We start from the raw sequence: 18345 nt of genomic DNA on the forward strand, positions 1-18345 counted from the left end.
GGTCACAAAAGGGAGCGTAGTTTTGGAATTTGAGGCACGTTATCCAAGCGCTGAGTGCTTCGCAGCCCAGAGCCCAGGGAGGCAGAGGGCCCCTCGTTTCCCTAAATGCGCTGCCTGCTTGACCTCGTGTGCAAAGACAGTGGTGCGAGCAGGGGCCTTGGGCCCCAGCGCTCTGTCCCCGGGGGCGTGGGTGCCACCTGGGGGTGCAGAGGAAGGCAGAGTTGCTTCACCCCCTGCCTCCCCACCCAAGTTCCTCACTGGGGCGCTGTCTGCCCAAGGAGGGGTCAGGGTGTGCGGTGCTCCTGGCCCTGTTGATCGGTTCTGCCGTGCTTTACCCTGTGCCCAGCACATTGCCGTTGCCCGCATTTCACAGACGAGGAAACAGGCTCAGAGAGGTGAAGCCGCTTGCCCAAGGATGCACAGGTGGGAGGGAGCTGAGCCGAGATTCAAGCCCAGACCACCTGGCTCCAGGGGCCTTGCTCTGACCAGGGTGCCCACAGCCCAAGGACAGGGATGACCTGCAGGCCGGAAATGGCCCGTGGATGTGTTCAGCTCCGTGGTGATTTTATTTATTTTTCACTGAGTTAGCTGTCAGCACTAAAGGTCAGGAGATGGCACACAGCAATCTCGTTTCTAGCTCTCTCGATGCGTCCGCAGCTCTGCGGGTTCTGACCTGGACCCCGTGGGAGCTGTCGCCTGGAGGGAAAGGACCACGGCCAAGGCCACCCGCTCAGGGGAGGCTGCCCCGTCCCTGCAGGGCCCAGCGCTTGGGGTGTTCGCTGCGTCCCTGGCCAGGCAGGAGCCCGGGTTACTCCAGAGCAGTGAGACGCCGGCCCTGCCCGGCCACCGTGCCCTTCTGCTGCCTGGTTTCTCCCCAAGGCATCCGGGCCCGTCCGTACCTGGAATTTCAGATTCACCAACGTGGGCGAAGCCTTGGCTGCTCCCGTCTCACGGGAGTTCGCTGCCACGTGGTCTTTGTGAAGCCTGTGGCTTCACAGAATAGATGTTGAGTCTCTGACAAATTTCTCTTAGGGCCTTAAGATTTGACAACCCCAAGGATTATTTATAGCCTTCGAGCCTTTGCCGGGGGACACGTTAGTCCTCTGTGTGCGTCAGCGTGCCCGCCTCGTGGGCCCTGAAACCCAGAAATAAGTGCCACTCACACGAGGCCCAGAGTTCTGGTTCCCAGTACTTTGCTTTCTTTCAGTTTTACTTCCCCTGATTTGGGGAGAATAAAGATGGCACCGTTCTTACCTTAATGAAAACATGTAAAGTCATATCTCTCTAAAAATAATTCTGAAGTGTTTGTATGGGAATGGAGAAGGCCGTGGAAGTTTCTGTGGGGGGTGGGCAAGGAGAGTTACGTTCTGCTGTTACATAGCTTTGGGGTGTTCCACTTGTTACAAGTTTTCGTGACTTTGTTCACTAGAACATCTAATACAATTTAGTATAATTACATGAGAAAGTTTTTAACAAACGTGTGTTAGAATGACACTCCCAGAGTACTCTCAGGAACGTTCTGTGCACAGGGCCCTCCTGGAGGGAATGCATTTGTGAGACCACTGGGGTAGTGGCCGTGAAGGATGCGGCGTTCCATAGGGAAGCGTAGCTGTGTCATCCAGGTCTGTGTCCCCTCCCCCGGTCGGGGGTGGGGGCAGTGCAGCAGGCGCTCTGGGGCCTAGGTGGATGGTCACTCTGGGGCCTCTGCAGGGACCGGGCTGCCAGGGCTTCAGCAGGCGGTGCTTTGGGGCCCCAGGGCTGGAAAGGAGTAGCCAGCCTGCCTCACAGAAATACACTGTGAGGCACACTAAAAAAGGCAAATGAGAGACACATGGAACTCATTTTAATATGTTTCATTTAACCCAGTTATCCAAAATGCTATCATTTCAATATGCAATCAGTGTAAAAAAATTATTGCAGATATTTTGCATTCTTTTGTTTTTCTATACCAAGTTTTCAGAATCTGGTGTGTGCTCCCCTGGGAGCCACCCCAGTTCCCACCACCAGCCACATGGCAGGTGCCTGGCAGCCAGCATGGCTGGGGGCAGCGTGTGGGGCAGCGCAGGAACAGGCCTCTGTGATTCCGGAGAGGAAAACATCTGAGTGGCCAGCTTCAGAGAGGCCATCCTGCCCAGTCTGACTCCGGCCGACCTCCCTCTTCTGAAAAACCCTGGCAGAAACGTCGGTCTGCAGGCCGATGGGTCAGAGCAGGAAGCCCAGAGACCAGAATGCTGACCGTGAGGTTTTCGTCCGAGTGGTTCCTTCTCTTTTGGCTTAGCTGTACTTGAATTGTCTCTAGGGTGCAGAAGTTTACCGTTAAAATTATTTTACGTACCTATTTCAGTGAAAAGAATGAAGGCTGAAGGGGGCCTCCCCCCACCTCCCAGTTTTCATGACACCCTCAAGCTCCTAGGCCTTTAACGTCAACGTGGTTATTTTTACTCCCGAGCTTCGCGGGGTAAAAAGTTCTAAAGTGGAGGTGCTCGTAGCAACCAGCTCGCCCACGTGCCACGTCCCCTTTATTAGGGGATCCTGCTAAGTGCTTTGACTTGTAATGAAAATATTGTGACTAGGGAGTGAAAATATTGTGACAAGCCAGAGAATTTCAGGTTGCCATGGAAACCTTCCCCTGGCTGTCCTCAGTGAGGTGGGCTTGGCTGCAGGTGCCGCTGCAGGCGGCCGCTTGGCTTTGTTTCAGCTTGTTTGGGGCCCTGTCGTTCCACAGCTCGTGGGCAGTTTGGGGCCTCAGCACGAGGAGCTGCCAGACGGGGCGTCTCTGTTCGCCCTTTCGTGTCTTTGGGGCTGTGTGAGGGGCTGCGTGAGAGTGAAGCTTTCGTGGGGGCGTCGGGCGTCCAGGAGTGACAGCTGGCTGTTGGCACGTGGCTCTGTGTCCTCCAGCAGGTCATGCGCTAATGGACCGGTGAGCAGGCAGCCCTGTTCTGGACAAACCCAGCCATCCCTGTCCTGAAACCTGCCTTAAGCTTCATCCAGGGAGAGCTGGAAATAGAGGGTCTGAACCAGGACGTCGGGGAGGCGGCCTCCTGCTCCCCGACGGTGGGGCTTTGTCTTGGCAGGGGCGTGAGCCTCGCTGGGTGGCGCACAGCCAGAGCTGGCCCAGGCAGTTTGCTGGGAAAAGAAGGAAGGAAAAAAGCACCTATGGGAAAGTATGCCTTGCCCAAGTCTGCTCACTTTGATGATGAAAAAGTAGGGGGACATCTCCTCCAACCCAGGAATACTCAGCCTTTCTTTCCTGGGGACCTTCCCCGCTGCTGTTTTTGAACAGGACCTGAGACCCCAGGGCGGGCTTGCTGCACTCGGCCCGCGGACCCTGGGCAGCCGGACAGAGGCCTCGGCTCTGACTGGCCTCTGCCGCTCTGGGGTGTGACGGGCTTGGTGGCTGGTGCCCGAGTGTGAGTCCCTGCCCCTTCCCTTCTGCGCAGGGCCCCCAGAGACCGACAGCCCGCTCTGCCTCCCCTACAAGACGCTGGTCTCCACGGTCGGAAGCATGGTGTTCAGTGAGGGCGAGGCCCAGCGGCTCATCGAGATCCTGTCCGAGAAAGCAGGTGTCGTCCAGGACACGTGGCATAAGGTGCGCCCTCCCCCTACCCCAGGGGCCAGTGAGTGGCAGTGGTTTCCTGGTCTTGGGCCCCGGCCTCCCCCGGGTGGTGCCCCGCAGGCTGGCCGCACCCTCCTTGACAAGCTGCATGGAGTGTTCCTGGAACACCTCCACTTGCCTCTCGGCAGAACTCTGTCCCCCTCCCCAGGTCGGGCTGCGTGAATCACCTGCAGATGCTTCTGCTTCAGCTGCAGCCCAGCCGCTGCAGCAGGAGGGCTGTTAAGGGCCAGGGTGGGGCGTCTGGGGGGCCAGGAGCTGGGCCCCGCTGGTTTGTGGCCGGAGCTCGGGCTCAGGAAGGAGGGTGTTTGTCCCTCTGGTTTCTCTCTGTCTGGTGCTTATGGCCACGAGCTGCCCCCAGGAGGTGCCGCGGGGCGTGTTTGTTCCTTAAACAGCTGGAATTGTAGGTAACTTTGCTGGAGGATTTTGTGGCACCTCAGTGGTAAGAGATGTTGGGAGTGTCCTGAGGCCACTGGGGTCACCACCCCCCCTGCCCCAGCCCTTGCTGAGTGGTGACGGGTCCTGCGGTTACAGGAGCTCCTTGTTCAGTGAGCGTTGGGCCGTCTCCTGGGCCTGAAGTGGCCAGAGGTCAAGGTGGCCACTCCCCTCCAACAAGAGAGGCCTGAACTCAGCTCAGGCCACTATCCCCAGGTACCTACCCCCCACCCCCACCCTGCACCCGGGCCTCCACGCTTCAGCTGGCAGCTTGCAGGCCGCCCCCAGCAGCTGAGGGATGGGCACCAAGCCAGAGACGATGGCCGATGGCCCCCAGCAGGCCGGGAGGAGGCTCTGGCCACCATCGACCTGGGTTAGGGAAGCACCATGCTCCCACAACTACCCCAGGGGTCCGGAGCTTTGGGCCCGAGGCCTGGCCGACCGGGCGGCAGAGGCGGGGGCCGCCCCCAGAAGTGTGTGCCGTCGGGATGGCGCCGCTCCCGCACCGTCAGCCTGCCGCTCTGCTTTTGGGTCGGGGTCTGATGGTCGGGGTGAGTCTTAAGCCAGGCGTCTGCCCATCCCCATTAACGCGGCTCTGTGGGCATCTCTAGGCCACTCAGAAGGGTGACCCTGTGGCGATTCTGAAACGCCAGCTGGAAGAGAAGGAGAAGCTGCTGGCCACGGAGCAGGAGGACGCGGCCGCCGCCAAGAGCAAACTGAGGGAGCTCAACAAGGTAGGGCCGGCGCCGGGTCGGCCCGGGGGCTGTGGCTGCGTGAGGACCCCTGCACAGCGGGGTCCCTCTCGGGACTGGGAACACACGGGTGGGAGGGGACAGTCGGCTCCGTGGTTGTGGCCCCGTCTTTTTAGGGTGATGCCCTGAGAGGAGGGTGGGCACAGTGGGTCCCAGGGTCTTTTCTTGAGAATTGGAGCAGAAAGCCATGGGGAGGGCTTAGCGGGGCTGCCGCCCCTTCCCTGCTATCTGGGGAGCGGTTCCGTGGTGGTTCAGCACGTGACACGTATGTACCCAGTGAACACTGGTCTCGAGGGCCCGTGCTGCCCCAACGGGCTGGGAGCCTCGTTCAGGAGCGGTCGGCACGCGGCCGCTCCTTGTGAGGAGGAGGTCCGGGTCCCCTGCAGCGGGGCTGGTCCCTCCCCGTCTAAGCTGTCCTTCCCAGCATCGCGCCCTGCATGGCCCTCGCCCTGTCCCCTCCTCCTCCGCGGGCCAGCAGGTGCAGGGAGGCGGCCAGGGCCTCGGAACGTCCCACACGTCTGGGCGCCTGCGTCGCTCGCTCATGAGGCGTCAGAGTTTGTCCCGAGCGACGGCCGTGGCTCTAGGCCACACGGGAAGGTTTGTTCAGTGGGGGACGGACGGGCGGCGGGAGCGGAAGACGAGGCTTTGCCGTGGTCGCTCCTGGTCCGGCTCCGCCCGGAGGCGGAAGGGGAAGGCCGGTCTCCGAGGCCTCCCCTAGGGCAGCCTCCTGCCCGGTGGGCTTCGTCCTCTCTCTCGGGAGTGTCCCTCGCGGCCTCGGGTTGCTGGTTGGATGCAGGGTGGCCGGAGCCACTCACCCTGCTCCCAAGAGCCGACTGCGCTTCCCTGCCTGCCTGGCTGCTGGCGCGTCGCAGGCCAGGAGCCTCTGCACCGTGGAAGTGGGCCGTGAGTCACAGGCCTCCTGCCCCAAGGGCCCGCGGCCAGCAGCCGCTGTGGAGTCTGTGGTTCTGGGGGCCGTTCTTCCGTGTCCTCTTTCTGGACAACCTGAAGAAACGTGTTGACCCCCAAAATAAAGCTCACGTGAGAGGAAAGGAGAGCGACTGTTCTTGCGGCTGGTGGTCGTGTGGCTCCCCGGCCAGTTCCTTGTGCCGGGCCCTGAGGTTAGGGTGGGCTGGACGTGTCGTGAACAAGCAGGTGCAGCCTCTGATGGTGATGGTGGCCATTGCTGGGGTCTCCGGCCACCCCTTAGGTGCTGCTGCCCGTGCAGGAAACTTGCTGCTCCCCTCCGGGGCGGCCACTTGAGTTTCCAAACCCTAGCGCAGCTGCCCCACAGACCCCCTCCCCCTCCCCGACCAGACGCATTTCCAGCCCTGCCCAGGCACAGTCTCCCCGCCGTGAGACACAGGCGCAGCCCCTGGGGCTCCAGGCCTTGGCTCTGAGGCGAGACGTCCAACGGTGCGTCCAGCTGGGGCCCTGCCTCCCCAACGGCATCCTCCTCCCTGAGCTGCAGGGGGTCTTCCCGGGCTCTCAGCACTTACACGGTCCTGGGAGGGCTGCCTTTTCACGTGCAGGTGGCTCCCAATCTTCAGACCCGAGTCTGCGCCCCGACGCACCTGATCCTCACTGCCTCCCCGGGGCCTCTCATGCTCCTGCATTAGCCTTGAGTGCCCTTCACCGCTTGGCTCACTGGAAAGAGCCCCCTCCTTCAGGAAGCCCTCCAGGGCGGGGCCCCCATTTTCCTGTCTCAGCTCAGAGGTCACCTTGCCTGGCAGGGGCCCCTGAGGCCCAGGCATCGCCATCTGTCCTTCTGTGCCCTGGAGTCCATGGATGCTGAGTCCCTGCATTTCTCTGTTGAGAGTTTGAAGCAGAGCGGAGGGGATTCCACTGCTGCGCCACGTCTCCCAGCCCAGCACCGTTGAGTAAAGTTATATGAGAAACTTCTGAGAATGTAGAAGTTCCGATTAACTTGATCTTCCCAGGAGCTGGGGGGTGGATAGGATCCACGTTTCATGTTTAGTTCCTGTCACGATTTCTTTGTCCTTGTAGAGAAGTTTATATGGTTGCAAAAGAGGGTTTTGGTGAATTCCTTTTCTCATGATCTGTGGCTAAAGGACACAGAGGCCGTGTGGACTGTCTGCCAGATCAAGTGGGCGCCTTGCAAGTGAGTGAAGTCAACAGAGTTGGATTCAAAGACCATTCCGGGCACCAGTTCACGGGCTCGGGCGTCCTGAGACCTCCGTCCTGGTTTCTGAGCATCTTCGGGGACGTGTTCAGGGATTTGAGGAACCACATGTGGCTCCGGAGCCGTCCTTCTGGAAAACCGTCTCTCCAGCTGTCATCTGCTTGGGCACCAGGGCCTCTGTCCCGAGGTGACACTCCGGGCTGGACCCCATCCTGTCCTCACTCGGGCCCGAGAGGCTGAGCTCCGAATCCTCGGCGGACAAGGAGACCCTCAGGGCGGGGGTGCTCCAGTCCACGCCTCAGCCGCCTCGGGAGATTCACGGTGCGGGGCCCGCTTGGCCTGGGGAGCAGAGCAAGTTTCTGGGCTGGTGGTGTCGTGACGGTGCCTCCCAGCTCACTCAGAGGAAACGGGGCTCCGGCCCCCACCAGCGGGCGTGCCTTTCAAGAAAATAAGTCCAACCATTGCAACTGAACTAAGAATTTGACAGATAGAAGGAGTCCTGGGATTCTGAGCTCCTAGAAGAAAGAGAAGCCGTGGAGGATGAAACAAATGCCCTCGAGGAAAATCTGGCCTTTCTTTGCCTTTAAAAAGTCCCAGGGGCAAAAGGAAGGGAAATCCCATTGAATCCTGGTGGCCTTGGGATCCTGTCCCAGGAGACTGGGACCTTTACACCCTGAGCCGGGTGGATGCCCAGAACTGCCCGAGGCCTGCTCAGGGTGGGGAAGGCCGTCCCCAGACCTACGCTCAGCCTCTGGGCGTCCGGCATGGTGGGCGAAGGGCCACCTCTGTGTGGCCGTGAGGGCATCTCTGTGCTTGTTTCTTCATCAGGGGCTGGACCGTGTACTTAGGGGCCTCCGTTCCGCTTGGGGTGGGGTGGCAGGCACGGGTCAGAGAAAGCCTGCCGGAGCCCTGCGTCCCCGCCGAGCGGCCAGCTCAGCCAGAGGAGGGGCGCCGCGCATACCATGCCTTCTGGGACCCTCGTGGGCTCACAGGGCCCCAGGTTCCTGCCCATCCTGTCGCTTAGGGCTGCTCTCGGCCTTCGAAAGCGTGTCCTCCCCGAGGCTCTGTGAGCTCAGCTTCAAACCCGAGATGGGGAGCTTCGCCTTACTGAGAGGATTGAAGGAACGAGACACATGCGTGTCCCAGAGTGGCCTCTGCCCCTGTGGGCCCTCACCCGGGGCACAGCCAGGAAGAGGATTGTCTTTGAAGAGCGGGGCCAGGGGTCCCGGATGGTCCCAGGGAACGCCAGACATGCAGGGCTGCCCGGGCACCCAGCGGCCACCCGCTCAGCCCAGCCCTTCCCTGGCCTCCGGTTCTGCCCCATCTCAGACGGGAGGGACCCTCTGGCCCTTTGGGATGGACCTCCCTAGCATCCCGGCCTGGAGAAGAGGAGGCTTTCCCGCTTCTCTGGTCCGCTGCCCAGGACAGGGGGGGGCCTTGAATCTCGTGGGACTTGTGCCCCAGTCTGGCTAGAGGCCCCCTCGACAGCACCCCCACCCGGGGGCCGGTGCACGGACGCCTCCTCACACTGTCACTTCCTGCTCCCCCATGGTTTCCGTCACTGCCATTCCTTCTGCGATGATGGAGACCCCGTCCTTCGGCCAGCCTTTCCCACCCTGCGCTCCGCCCCTGCCTGAGGCTCTGGGCCCCCAGGCCCCGCGCCCCGTGTTCACTGTGGGCATCTGGCACTGACCAGAGCAGACATTCCAGGGATAGGGCGGTGGACCGAGCGGCTGTCCACGGGGACCTAGGCCCTCCAGGAGTGGGCTGACCCCTCGGCCGTCAAGGTTTGCTGCCTTGTCGGTCCTGACAGAGATACTCAAGTAGAAGAGGCATTCCGGGGCCTGGCTGTCGGGGACTGAGCCAAACCAGGGTGTTGTAATCCCAGCAGGGTTCAGCCAGTGCCCCTGGAGAGCCCGGGGACAGGATGCCATGTTCCCCAGCTCCTTCCTGTATCCACTGCGCCCACTGTGTTCAAGGCCTGACGGCCAGCCCTCCACCAGTCAGGCCGGCAGGGATTCCGGGGGTCCCTTGTCATCCCCTGCTCGTTCTCTGCTGTGGCTGCTCGGGTCTGTCCGAGAGCTCAGGACGGGGGTCTTGTGGCTCTGCTGTCAGGCTTCTCCTGACCCCAGGTCATGCTCCGGGTCATGATGGTCTTGGTTTCATCTGATAAGCTGCCCCCACCTGCCTCACCGGCCTCTCTGCCCTCTGCTTTGTCCCAGGAGCTGGCAGCAGAAAAGGCCAAGGCAGCAGCCGGGGAGGCCAAAGTGAAAAAGCAGCTGGTGGCCCGGGAGCAGGAGATCACGGCCGTGCAGGCGCGCATGCAGGCCAGCTACCGGGAACATGTGCAGGAGGTGCAGCAGCTGCAGGGCAAGGTGGGCAGCAGGGTGGGCACGGGTGCCCGCGGAGGGGGTCCTCACCATCGGGTTTGTTTGGGGGAGGGTCGTTTTACCTGGCCAGATGGTGTGTGTGTTTAACGTTAATGACCAGGAAGATGTATGTACATTTTAAAGAGCATTTTCTGAAAGCACTCTGGTCCCAAGTGGTCAGCACTGCATCCTTTTCCCTGGGGGCCCATGGGTCAAGTTCACAGCCTCTCCATGACCCTGGAGTCATGCCGGCTCCACCTCCTCCACTCGAGGTTGGCAGAACACCGTAAAACAAGAGGTCTGAAAAACAGCACAGCCCCAGTGGAGGGCCGGGCCAGCCCTGGCCTGCACAGTCAGAGCCCTGCACTCCGCTCCCAGCGGGCCGCGCCCCGGGAGGTCAGAGGGCAGGGAACGGGCATCTTCAGGGTAACCGTAGGCTGTGGCTTGTGGCCCTTTGCTGGGTCTCAGAGCCTCGGTCGGGGCAGAGCGCACCAGCACCGTCTGGGGCTTTGGGCTGAGTGCTCGGCTCTGCACTTTTCCGGCCCCTGTTCTGAGGGGGCCTCCCCACCTCGGGTGGAGAAGGCGGAGCCCCCCGGGCTTTTGTCTGCGGGCTGGGATCTTGCCGACCTTGCTCCGAGGTGGCTCTCTTTGTCAGGCCGAGCGGCCTCTGATGCCCCTTGGATGACCTTTCAGATCCGGACGCTCCAGGAGCAGCTGGAGAATGGCCCCAACACGCAGCTGGCCCGCCTGCAGCAGGAGAACTCCATCCTGAGGGACGCCTTGAACCAGGCCACGAGCCAGGTGGAGAGCAAGTAAGCCCTGCGCCCCTGGCCAGACCCTGGCAGCTCCCTGAGGGCCCGGAGTGGTCAGGGTCCCTCTGAGCCTTCAACACGTGGCCGGCAACCTCTCGTGTGGTCAGGCCCTGGGAGGGCGAGTGAGCTCCAGCCCGTGCCCAGCGTCTGTGTCACCAGATCCCCTCAGGTCCTGGCTTTGCTGGGAGAGTAGATACTTTTTCATGTCTATTTTCACAGTGTCCCTGCTTCTGGCCCAGAGTATCAGAGCCAGGCTGACCATCCAAGATGAGGGTCTGGTGTGGTGTGGGCCCTGCCGTGGGCCTGAGTGCCCTGATCCCCCTGGTCGGGTCTCCTGTGCAGGAGGGGACGTCTGCCGCTCAGGAGCTGAAGCCGGGAGGCCTCCGTGAGCCGGCAGAGGCCACTCCGCAGGGAGCAGGGCTCAGCCTCACCCTGTTAGGGACACTGTCTTCTGTGTCCCTGGTTTGAGCATCACCGTCCCAGCAGGCTGGCCAGGAGGAAGCCCCACTGCATTTTCTCTTGGTTCCCGTTTCTTTGCCTTCTCTCATCCGGGGTGTCCTGTAGGGATTTCTGGGGTGCTTGTTATCCCCAGAGCATCCCCTCTCGCCCAGAGGAGGCTGACGGGAGCAGAGAGTGCAGGCACCCGTAGCGGGAGGGCAGGTGGAAAGAGTGTCGCCCACGAGCGGCACCGGAAGCAAAGCCTGTGCTCACAAGGCTGCTTTTCCTGGCGGCCCTGCTGACTCGGAGTGAGGTTGACGGCCACCCTCCTCACTGGTCCCTTCTCTCAGGGGTCCCTGTCTTCATCTCCGTCCTGACCTGCTGGCAGGTTGATGGTTTGGGGCCGTGGTTTCCTCAGCAGCCACAGCAGAAGGTGACCGTGGGGACGGAGGGACACTGGCTTCCTTCTCATGTAGGGTCCACTACTGGCTCCATCCTGGAGACAGCTCTAAAGCCTGGCCCTGAGTTGGGGCTGCTGACTCCATCAGCTTGCGGACACTCTGCCCTGTGGGACGGGTGTCCCCGCGTCCCTCCCAGAGCTTCATGTCGGTCCCAAGGGGCCACCCAGCTGGCCTCCCTCCCCCATCCCCATCCCCATCCCTGGTACTGGAGCCTAGCCTCGCGTGGGCTCCCCAGTCTTGAATCTTGGCCCTGGAAAGCGTGTGCTGAGGGCCCCGCAGAGGGCTTTGGGGCGGCCTCCCCTGTGCAGACGGGGAGCCCACATCTCCCCTCCCCAGGCAGCAGGGCAGAGCTGGTCTTGGCCAGGTTTCCTGCCTCCCAGCGTTGTGGACCGTCTCCTGTGTCGCCTTCGCCTGGTCTGGTACTGTCCCTTGGCTGGATGGTCAGTCCTGCCGTGAAGAGGTGTCTTTTGTGCTGTGAAGGGGGCTGCACGCTGACGACCTCCTCGTGCTGGGAAAGGCGGGTCCGGAGCTGCCCCTTGTCCTGTCAGTCGCATCTCCTTCCGTCACTCCTGAACCTCCTCGCCGGCCCTGAGACCCTGCTCTTGTGCAGCGTTGAGGGGTCTCGTGTAAAATGCTGCAGCCTCTTTCCCTGCCTGGCTGCGGTCCAGTCGGCCGGTGAATCCAGCGTGTGGACTTGAACGGGCCGCTGGCCCCGGCCCTGCAGGCAGCATCCCAGGGCTCATTTGGGCCCAGATCAGCCGTGAGGAATCAGCCACTTCTGTCAGGGGCTCCGTGGGCTGCTTTAGTGCACATTTTGCCCTTGGCTTTTGCTGGTCCCTCCACCGTGCTTGTAAAACAGCATCTTCAACAAAACACGTCACACCCACGTGGCTGATTATATAGAGGGCCTCAGAGGGGCTCCAAGACTTGGGCAGCTACTTAAGAAAGAGCAGGTGCCCCGGAGGAAGGGCTCAGACCTCCGGTCCCATCTCCCCGGGCGGCTCTCGGGGCTGGCGAGAGCTGACTTGAGCCCTCTTCTGTCCATCATGCGGGGGCTCCTGACTGTCTTGCAGGCAGAATGCAGAGCTGGCCAAGCTCCGGCAGGAGCTGGGCAAGGTCAGCAAGGAGCTGGTGGAGAAGTCGGAGGCCGCACGGCAGGAGGAGCTGCAGCGGAAGGCCCTGGAGGCCAAGGCAGCCGCCTTCGAGAAGCAGGTCCTGCAGCTGCAGGTGAGTTGGGGTGGCAGCCGCCCCGGTGCCCGTACATCCTGCCCGCCAAGCTCTACGCACGGCTACCCTGGGTCCTCCCTTCTCAGCTGTGACTGTGACCGCAGTGGACCCAGGCAGGGCTGGGGCTGTAACCCTCGACCTTGGCCTTGTTAGTAGTGATACCTGGTCAGCATCAAGTGGGTGCTTTCTGTGTGCTAAGCGTTGTTCTGAACGTTTATAAGCTTAACTCAGCTAATTCTCATTGTAACCTTATGGGGTAGATACTGTTATTATTTGTAATTTACCCAGAAGGAAATTGGAGGCACAAAGTTAAGCAACTCCGCCAGTTCACCCAGAGCCAGGGTTTGAGCCCCAGAGCAGTCCCAGAGCAGTCACCGTCCCACACTTGCCACACCTGTGGTGTCACAGCTCTGGCCGCAGCCAGGCCGGCAGGCGCAGCCTCTGGCTTCAAGGCCCGGTGGGTGTTCTTTCTTCTCAGCCTCTGGATGTGGCCCGGAAGCTCGTGTTTTCCCAGGGGGACACCTGTTGTCCGGAGGGAGGAAGACTGTCCCCTCCCTGCCCCATAGGGGCTGGGCAGCAACCAGTGGGGCCCCTCAGTCTCGGGGCCTCCCTGCTCATTGGCCCGACGAGTGCTGCGTCCCCCAGCTGGCCTGTTTCGGGGCAGGGTGACCAGGCGTGGGGCAGTTGTCATACCTCTGTGCGTGTAACTTCTCTGGAGGACAAGGAAACCCTGGAGACCCACACAGCTTTGCACCTGTTTCTGCTCAGTCACTGAAGCTCTCGGCTGTAGCACGTGGGGCAGTGGGGCTGTTTTATGGAAGGGACTAGAACGACAGACACGAAATTGTAAGACTGACGTGTGTGTGCCTAAGAACAGGCACAGATAAAGTTTGGATTGGAGTTGAGATGGATAATTTGGTGTAAAGTAGGTCCACCCTGAGCGGTGAGATCAGAGCCCCTGGGGACGGCCTGGTGGTTATGCTCCGAAGGCTGTCGGGTGGCCCTGGTGCTTCCGGGGCTGGAGCCTTCGCTCTGGCGCCCGGGTTGTCACCATCACTGTAGCCAGGAAGCCCCAGGCCGCAAGCGTCTCCTCCCTCTGAGGTCCCAGAGTCCCCGTGGTATTGACAGTGAGGCCCCGGATTTCAGAGCCTCAGTTTCCCCACCTGTAATGTGGGTGTGGCGGTGGTACCTGTGTCTCGGGGTGGCTGGGGATTAACCACGCTGACACACACAGATGCCTTGCCGAGAACTGGTTAACAACCATGACCTTTACCAGGCCCCCTCGGGAAATCTCCAGCTCAGGCCGGACGTTTAGCTTGTAGGAAGCCTCTCCCTGTGCCACACTCAGGTGAAAATGGGGCTTTGCCTTTTTGGGACTGTCCTGCCTTCACCTGAGGCCTCTTCCCCGGGAGCCTGCTCTTCAGGGGCCAGGGTGGCGTCTTCTAGCAGGTGAACTGACCTGGAAATCCAGGAGGCTTATATAAGTCATCGGCACAGGATGGCAGGGTGTGAGGAGCTCTAGACGGCAGAGCCGGCTGAGGGCCCACCTCCTGCCGCGTCCTCCCGGCCCTCCTCCCTCTGCCGGCCCCCAGGCGTCTCACAAGGAGAGCGAGGAGGCCCTGCAGAAGCGCCTGGATGAGGTCAGCCGGGAGCTGTGCCGCTCGCAGACCAGCCACGCCAGCCTCCGGGCGGACGCCGAGAAGGCCCGGGAACAGCAGCAGCAGATGGCCGGTGAGGGCGGCATGGGGGCCGGCTCCATGCGGGGGGCGTGGGCAGCCGGGACCCCTGACTCCCCACCCGTCAGGGGACGCACCGGGGGTGCTCGGGGTCGGGCCTGGGCTCCGGAGGGCTGGCCATGGGGGGCGGGGCCCGTGGGGCGGGATATGGGGGTGGGGCGGGATATGGGAGTGGGCTCGAGGTGGGAGATGCTGCCACTTCGGCCTCACTTGCTGTGGGGCCCACGTGGAGCCGTGGTGCTCCTGGGGCTGCTGCTGGCCTTCTCTTCCAACCCAGTCAGGCCTGGAGGCCAGATTTGGAAGGTGGCTTTATGGTCCCCCTGTGCTCACAAGTCACCTTCTCAAACGGGAGGTGGTGACGAAACCCAGGGCACCAAGGGCCCTTGGAGAAGCAGGGCAGACCGTGCCGGTGAGAGCTCACCAGTACTTCTGGAGCCACTGCTGGGGGCTGAGCACTCCTGTGGGCGCCCGGGGCTTGGCCGGGAGTGAAGCAGCAGGCTTGGGGCCGTGTTCCGGCAGGAGAGACAGGCACAGTAGATGGATCCATGTCGACAGGCCTCAAGGAGGCAGCGTGACCTAGAGCAGGTCCTAGAAACGGCAAGCTGTGTCTGTGAAGGGCCAGGCAGTAAATACTTTTGGCTTTGTAGGCCAAATGGTGTTTGTCACAACTGCTCAGCTCTGCTGCCACAGTGCAAAAGCCACCCTAGACAGACAGGCCTGGCTGCGTGCCAATAAAGCTTTATTTTCAAGAACAGGTGGTGGGCTGGGTTGGCCCAAGGGCCTAGTTTGCTGACCCCTGCTGTGATGGGCCGGGTGTGGCTTTGAGTGGTCAGGGGAGGCCTCTCTGGGGAGAAAGGGATGTTTAAGCCCAAGGTCTGGATAATGGGAAGAGGCCAGCCTCACAGAAACCAGCAAGAGGCCCCTGAGAATGGGAGTGAACTTGAACTTGGCCTGTATAAGAAACAGACGCAGGTCAGCAAGCGAGACTGGAGAACAAGGCAGTGGCTAGTGTGGGGTAGACGGGCAGGGCCGGGTGACCCGCCTTTGAAGAGTTCAGGGGCCGTGTGGAGTGATGAGGGGGCTGGGAGCGTGGGCAGGGCTGGCGGGATCCCATCTGCACTTCTGGATGCTCTGGCTCCAGGTGGGGACCAGGGATGGGGCCTTGCAGTCATCGGACCAAAGGCACCTGGGCTGGCCCCAGGCAGCCACGGAGGCGCTGGTGGATTCGGCAGGCAGTGGACATTGGATCCACAGGCCTGGTAGATGAGTGAGAGGTGGGGGCACAGGAAAGCAGAACAGCCACAGAGAGGGGACCAGGAGGCCTGAGCAGAGCTGTGTGTGGATGTGGCCGGCGGCTGAGCCCAGGCTCGGGGAGGAGACCAGGGCTGGGCCTCTGTTCGGAGTCAGACACACGTGGAGGACTTTCAGAGCCGTGGTGGGGCTTAGCGGAGGTCACCGAGGGAGGACACGCTGAGGCGCCCCCCTGCCCCTGGTCTCAGCGACGTGAGCCCATCTCCCAGAGAGCAGGGTTTTAGAAACTGCAACAGGAGCCCATTCAGATTTCCATCTTTTCCTGAGTGATCCGGGGGCGTTCTGTTCTGCCCTAGTGAGTCCTTGAGAAGGAAGCCAGGCTGTGACTTTCTCCACCAGCTAACGGGACACCCAGGGGTCAGGGGAGTGCCTGGAAGCCCGCGGATGTGCCCTGGGCAGCCTGGGGCGTCCGTGCCGGCCTTCGCCGCACCCCGCAACCTGCCGGCCTCCCTCCCCGCAGAGCTGCACGGCAAGCTGCAGTCCTCCGAGGCTGAGGTGAGGAACAAGTGTGAGGAGCTGAGCAGCGTCCACGGGCAGCTGGACGAGGCCAGGGCGCAGAACTCGCAGCTCACGGAGAGGATCTGCTCCATCGAGGCCCTGCTGGAGGCGAGCCAGGCCCGGGACGCCCAGGTCAGCTGCACTTCCTCCCGGGAGCGTCCCCACCCACCCCGTAGGGGCCCTGCCCTGATGACTTGTCGTGCCAGGTGGTCTCGTGACCGCAGGGCTCTGTCTCTCGTTCCAGGCCAGCCAAGAGGAGGCCGACCAGCAGCAGGCCCGGTAAGAGGAGGCAGGGGCTGTGGCCTGGGTGCGGGGGTCCCAGGGAGGAGCCCTCTGAGAGGCCCTGCCTTTCCCCATTCCTCCAGCGACCTCGAGGACCAGGACCGGCTGGGCAGGGAAGAGGGCACATTGCAGGGAGCTCCTGCCTCGAGGAGCGAGGCTGTGGGGAGAGTGGCTGCGCCTCGGCAGGGGGATGGGCCTCTTGCTGTCCATCCGTCCATCCATGCATCCATCCATCCTTCTCTCCCCGGGAAGGACCGGCTGGTCAGGGTGTTCTCTCCACGTCCACAGGGCGAGGGAATTTAGGGGCTGAAGTCGTAACCCAAACGGGAAAGTGGTTACCTGCCCAGAGTGGAGAACCTGGGAGGCTGCCCGGGCTTTTGCACAGATCTGGGATGCGGTGTGGCTCACAGCTGACCAGGTCGCAGGGTTGATGCCGGGTGACTTCAGTGGCCCAGCCCCAGGCCTGCTCGGACTGTGTGTTTGCTGTTGCTAAGACCTGGTGGGCTCCTCAAGCCAGGGGGCTGGACGTCCTAGGACCGTTGGCTCCGGGTGTGTGTCCCTCAGCAGATGCCCATGAGCTCGGGGGTTGGTCCTGGCTGCCGTGGCTGGGGGTCCCCAGGGCAGCCACGTGGGGTGAAGCGTGCAGGTGGTCGGTCATGTGCCGGGTTGTCCACTGACCAACCTCCCTTGTTCCGGCTGCTGCAGCCAGTGAGTCCCCTCCCCAGCGCCTCCCCAGGCCACGGCCCATGTTCCGTGGCCTTGGGCTCGGGTTTGGGGGCTGGGGAAGGAAGCCGGCCTCACGGAGGCCCCAAAACACCTTGCTGGAGCCTCAAGCAAACCCTCTCCGTGCACCTTTCCAGAAAGCTTGGGCAAACTTTATTTCTCATGGTACTTACCGGGGTAGAGAGGTTGTGTTTGTTTAGCGTTTTGCTTCTTGTATTTTAAGATCAGATTCTTGGACTGCACAGCTAATTACTAGTTACCTAAGTCATGTTGCAAGCAGGGTTGATTCTAGCTTTTTGCATCATGTAGATGTTTGGCAGAATTAGGGTTTTTTAAAATTTCCTTCTCAGACTGTTTATCTGGAAGTTGTGTCTAGGCCAGGCCATCGTGTTCTCGGGTGGAGATGAGTGATCCGGCCCCAGATGTTCTGGAACTCGGGCAGTAGCTACCAAGGGGGTGACTGTCAGCGTGTCCTTGCCACCAGCCTGCTGTGCCTTCTTCCTCGGGGCCTCGTGCCTTTGGGGATGCTCTTGCAGGGGTGTGCGGGGGGCCAGCTGGTGCAGAATGCCAGCGGCTTGAGGAGAAGCTGCGAGGGGTCCCAGTGGAGCTTTGAGGGTGGGGTCAGGTTCTGTGGCCTGAAACCAACATCCAAGAAGTCGACAGCCGTCTTCAAGGCCACGTGCAAACGGTACTTAGAATGACAGTGAGATGGTGCTGGGGGCGTCAGGGCGGGCAGCGCGCACGGCCTCGCTTAGCGTGGTGTACTGCCGGCCCACGGGGAGAAATACGAACATGTCCCCCCCCCCGGGGCGTCCTCAGACGGGTTTCCTCCTGCTCCCAGAGGGGCCCTGCTTGTGCTACTTCAAGTCGGCGTTGGCGGCTTCTGGATGTCAGCTTTTATGCGACCCCGGGGCTTCCCTGTCCTAAATCTTAACGTAGAAGGAGACGTGTTAAGTGTCCATTTGAAGCGTCTTCCTCAGAACAGCCAGAGCAGTTCTAGAGAGTCCACCCCTCGCTTTCCGGGTGATGGGGTGGACGGAGCCGCAGGGCCTAGAGTCCGGAGAGAAGTGTGAAACGATGGCCCCCCCGGCCTGCCAGCCGCACACATCCGGGGTCATCTCGGGCTGATTCCCTGGAGCCCGGGCGCAGGACTGAGGGGGAGCCTTCGGGTCTCAGCAGAGTTAGGTTTTGGACACAGGACGGTCCCAGCGCTGAGAGCAGGGATGCACTTGATGGGTGTGCAGGCCACGGTGCCACCCGAGCCTCCGGCCCCGGCGTCCTCCGAGGAGGCCCAGCCCAGTCTCGAGGGCAGCTGTGGCCGCAGGAAAGGGCCAGCCGACGCGTGCTGCGGGACAGAGTGGGACCAGGCTCAGTTCACCAGAAGAAAGAGCATCTGAAAACCTGACTCTCCAGGGCGCGTCCCCGCGCTGGCCATTGTGGCAGCCCTGACCGCTGCCGTCCCCGCAGCCACTGTCACCAAGTGGGACTCTGCTGGCCTCTGGGCCCCCAGCCCTCAGAGGAGGGGCCACGGTGGCTGCTGGGGCTCCC

At 61.8% G+C, this 18345-nt stretch overlaps 1 protein-coding gene across 7 annotated transcripts in view; it reads left to right on the forward strand.

Annotated features, from left to right (window-relative positions):
* RRBP1 (ribosome binding protein 1) overlaps window positions 1-18345 on the forward strand; it is a 58507-nt gene that overhangs the window by 31303 nt on the left and 8859 nt on the right. For all 7 annotated transcript variants that reach the window (XM_082431633.1, XM_082431635.1, XM_082431636.1 and 4 more), the window contains exons 3-10: window positions 3441-3589; window positions 4660-4782; window positions 9163-9315; window positions 10003-10121; window positions 12094-12247; window positions 13840-13978; window positions 15755-15924; window positions 16037-16071. In XM_082431633.1, the coding sequence (XP_082287759.1) occupies window positions 3441-3589; window positions 4660-4782; window positions 9163-9315; window positions 10003-10121; window positions 12094-12247; window positions 13840-13978; window positions 15755-15924; window positions 16037-16071 (1042 nt within the window). The remainder of the gene's footprint in view (window positions 1-3440; window positions 3590-4659; window positions 4783-9162; window positions 9316-10002; window positions 10122-12093; window positions 12248-13839; window positions 13979-15754; window positions 15925-16036; window positions 16072-18345) is intronic.

The sequence above is a fragment of the Balaenoptera physalus genome (genome assembly GCF_965194825.1).
Source record: "Balaenoptera physalus genome assembly, chromosome: 16".
NCBI classification, from domain to species: domain Eukaryota; kingdom Metazoa; phylum Chordata; class Mammalia; order Artiodactyla; family Balaenopteridae; genus Balaenoptera; species Balaenoptera physalus.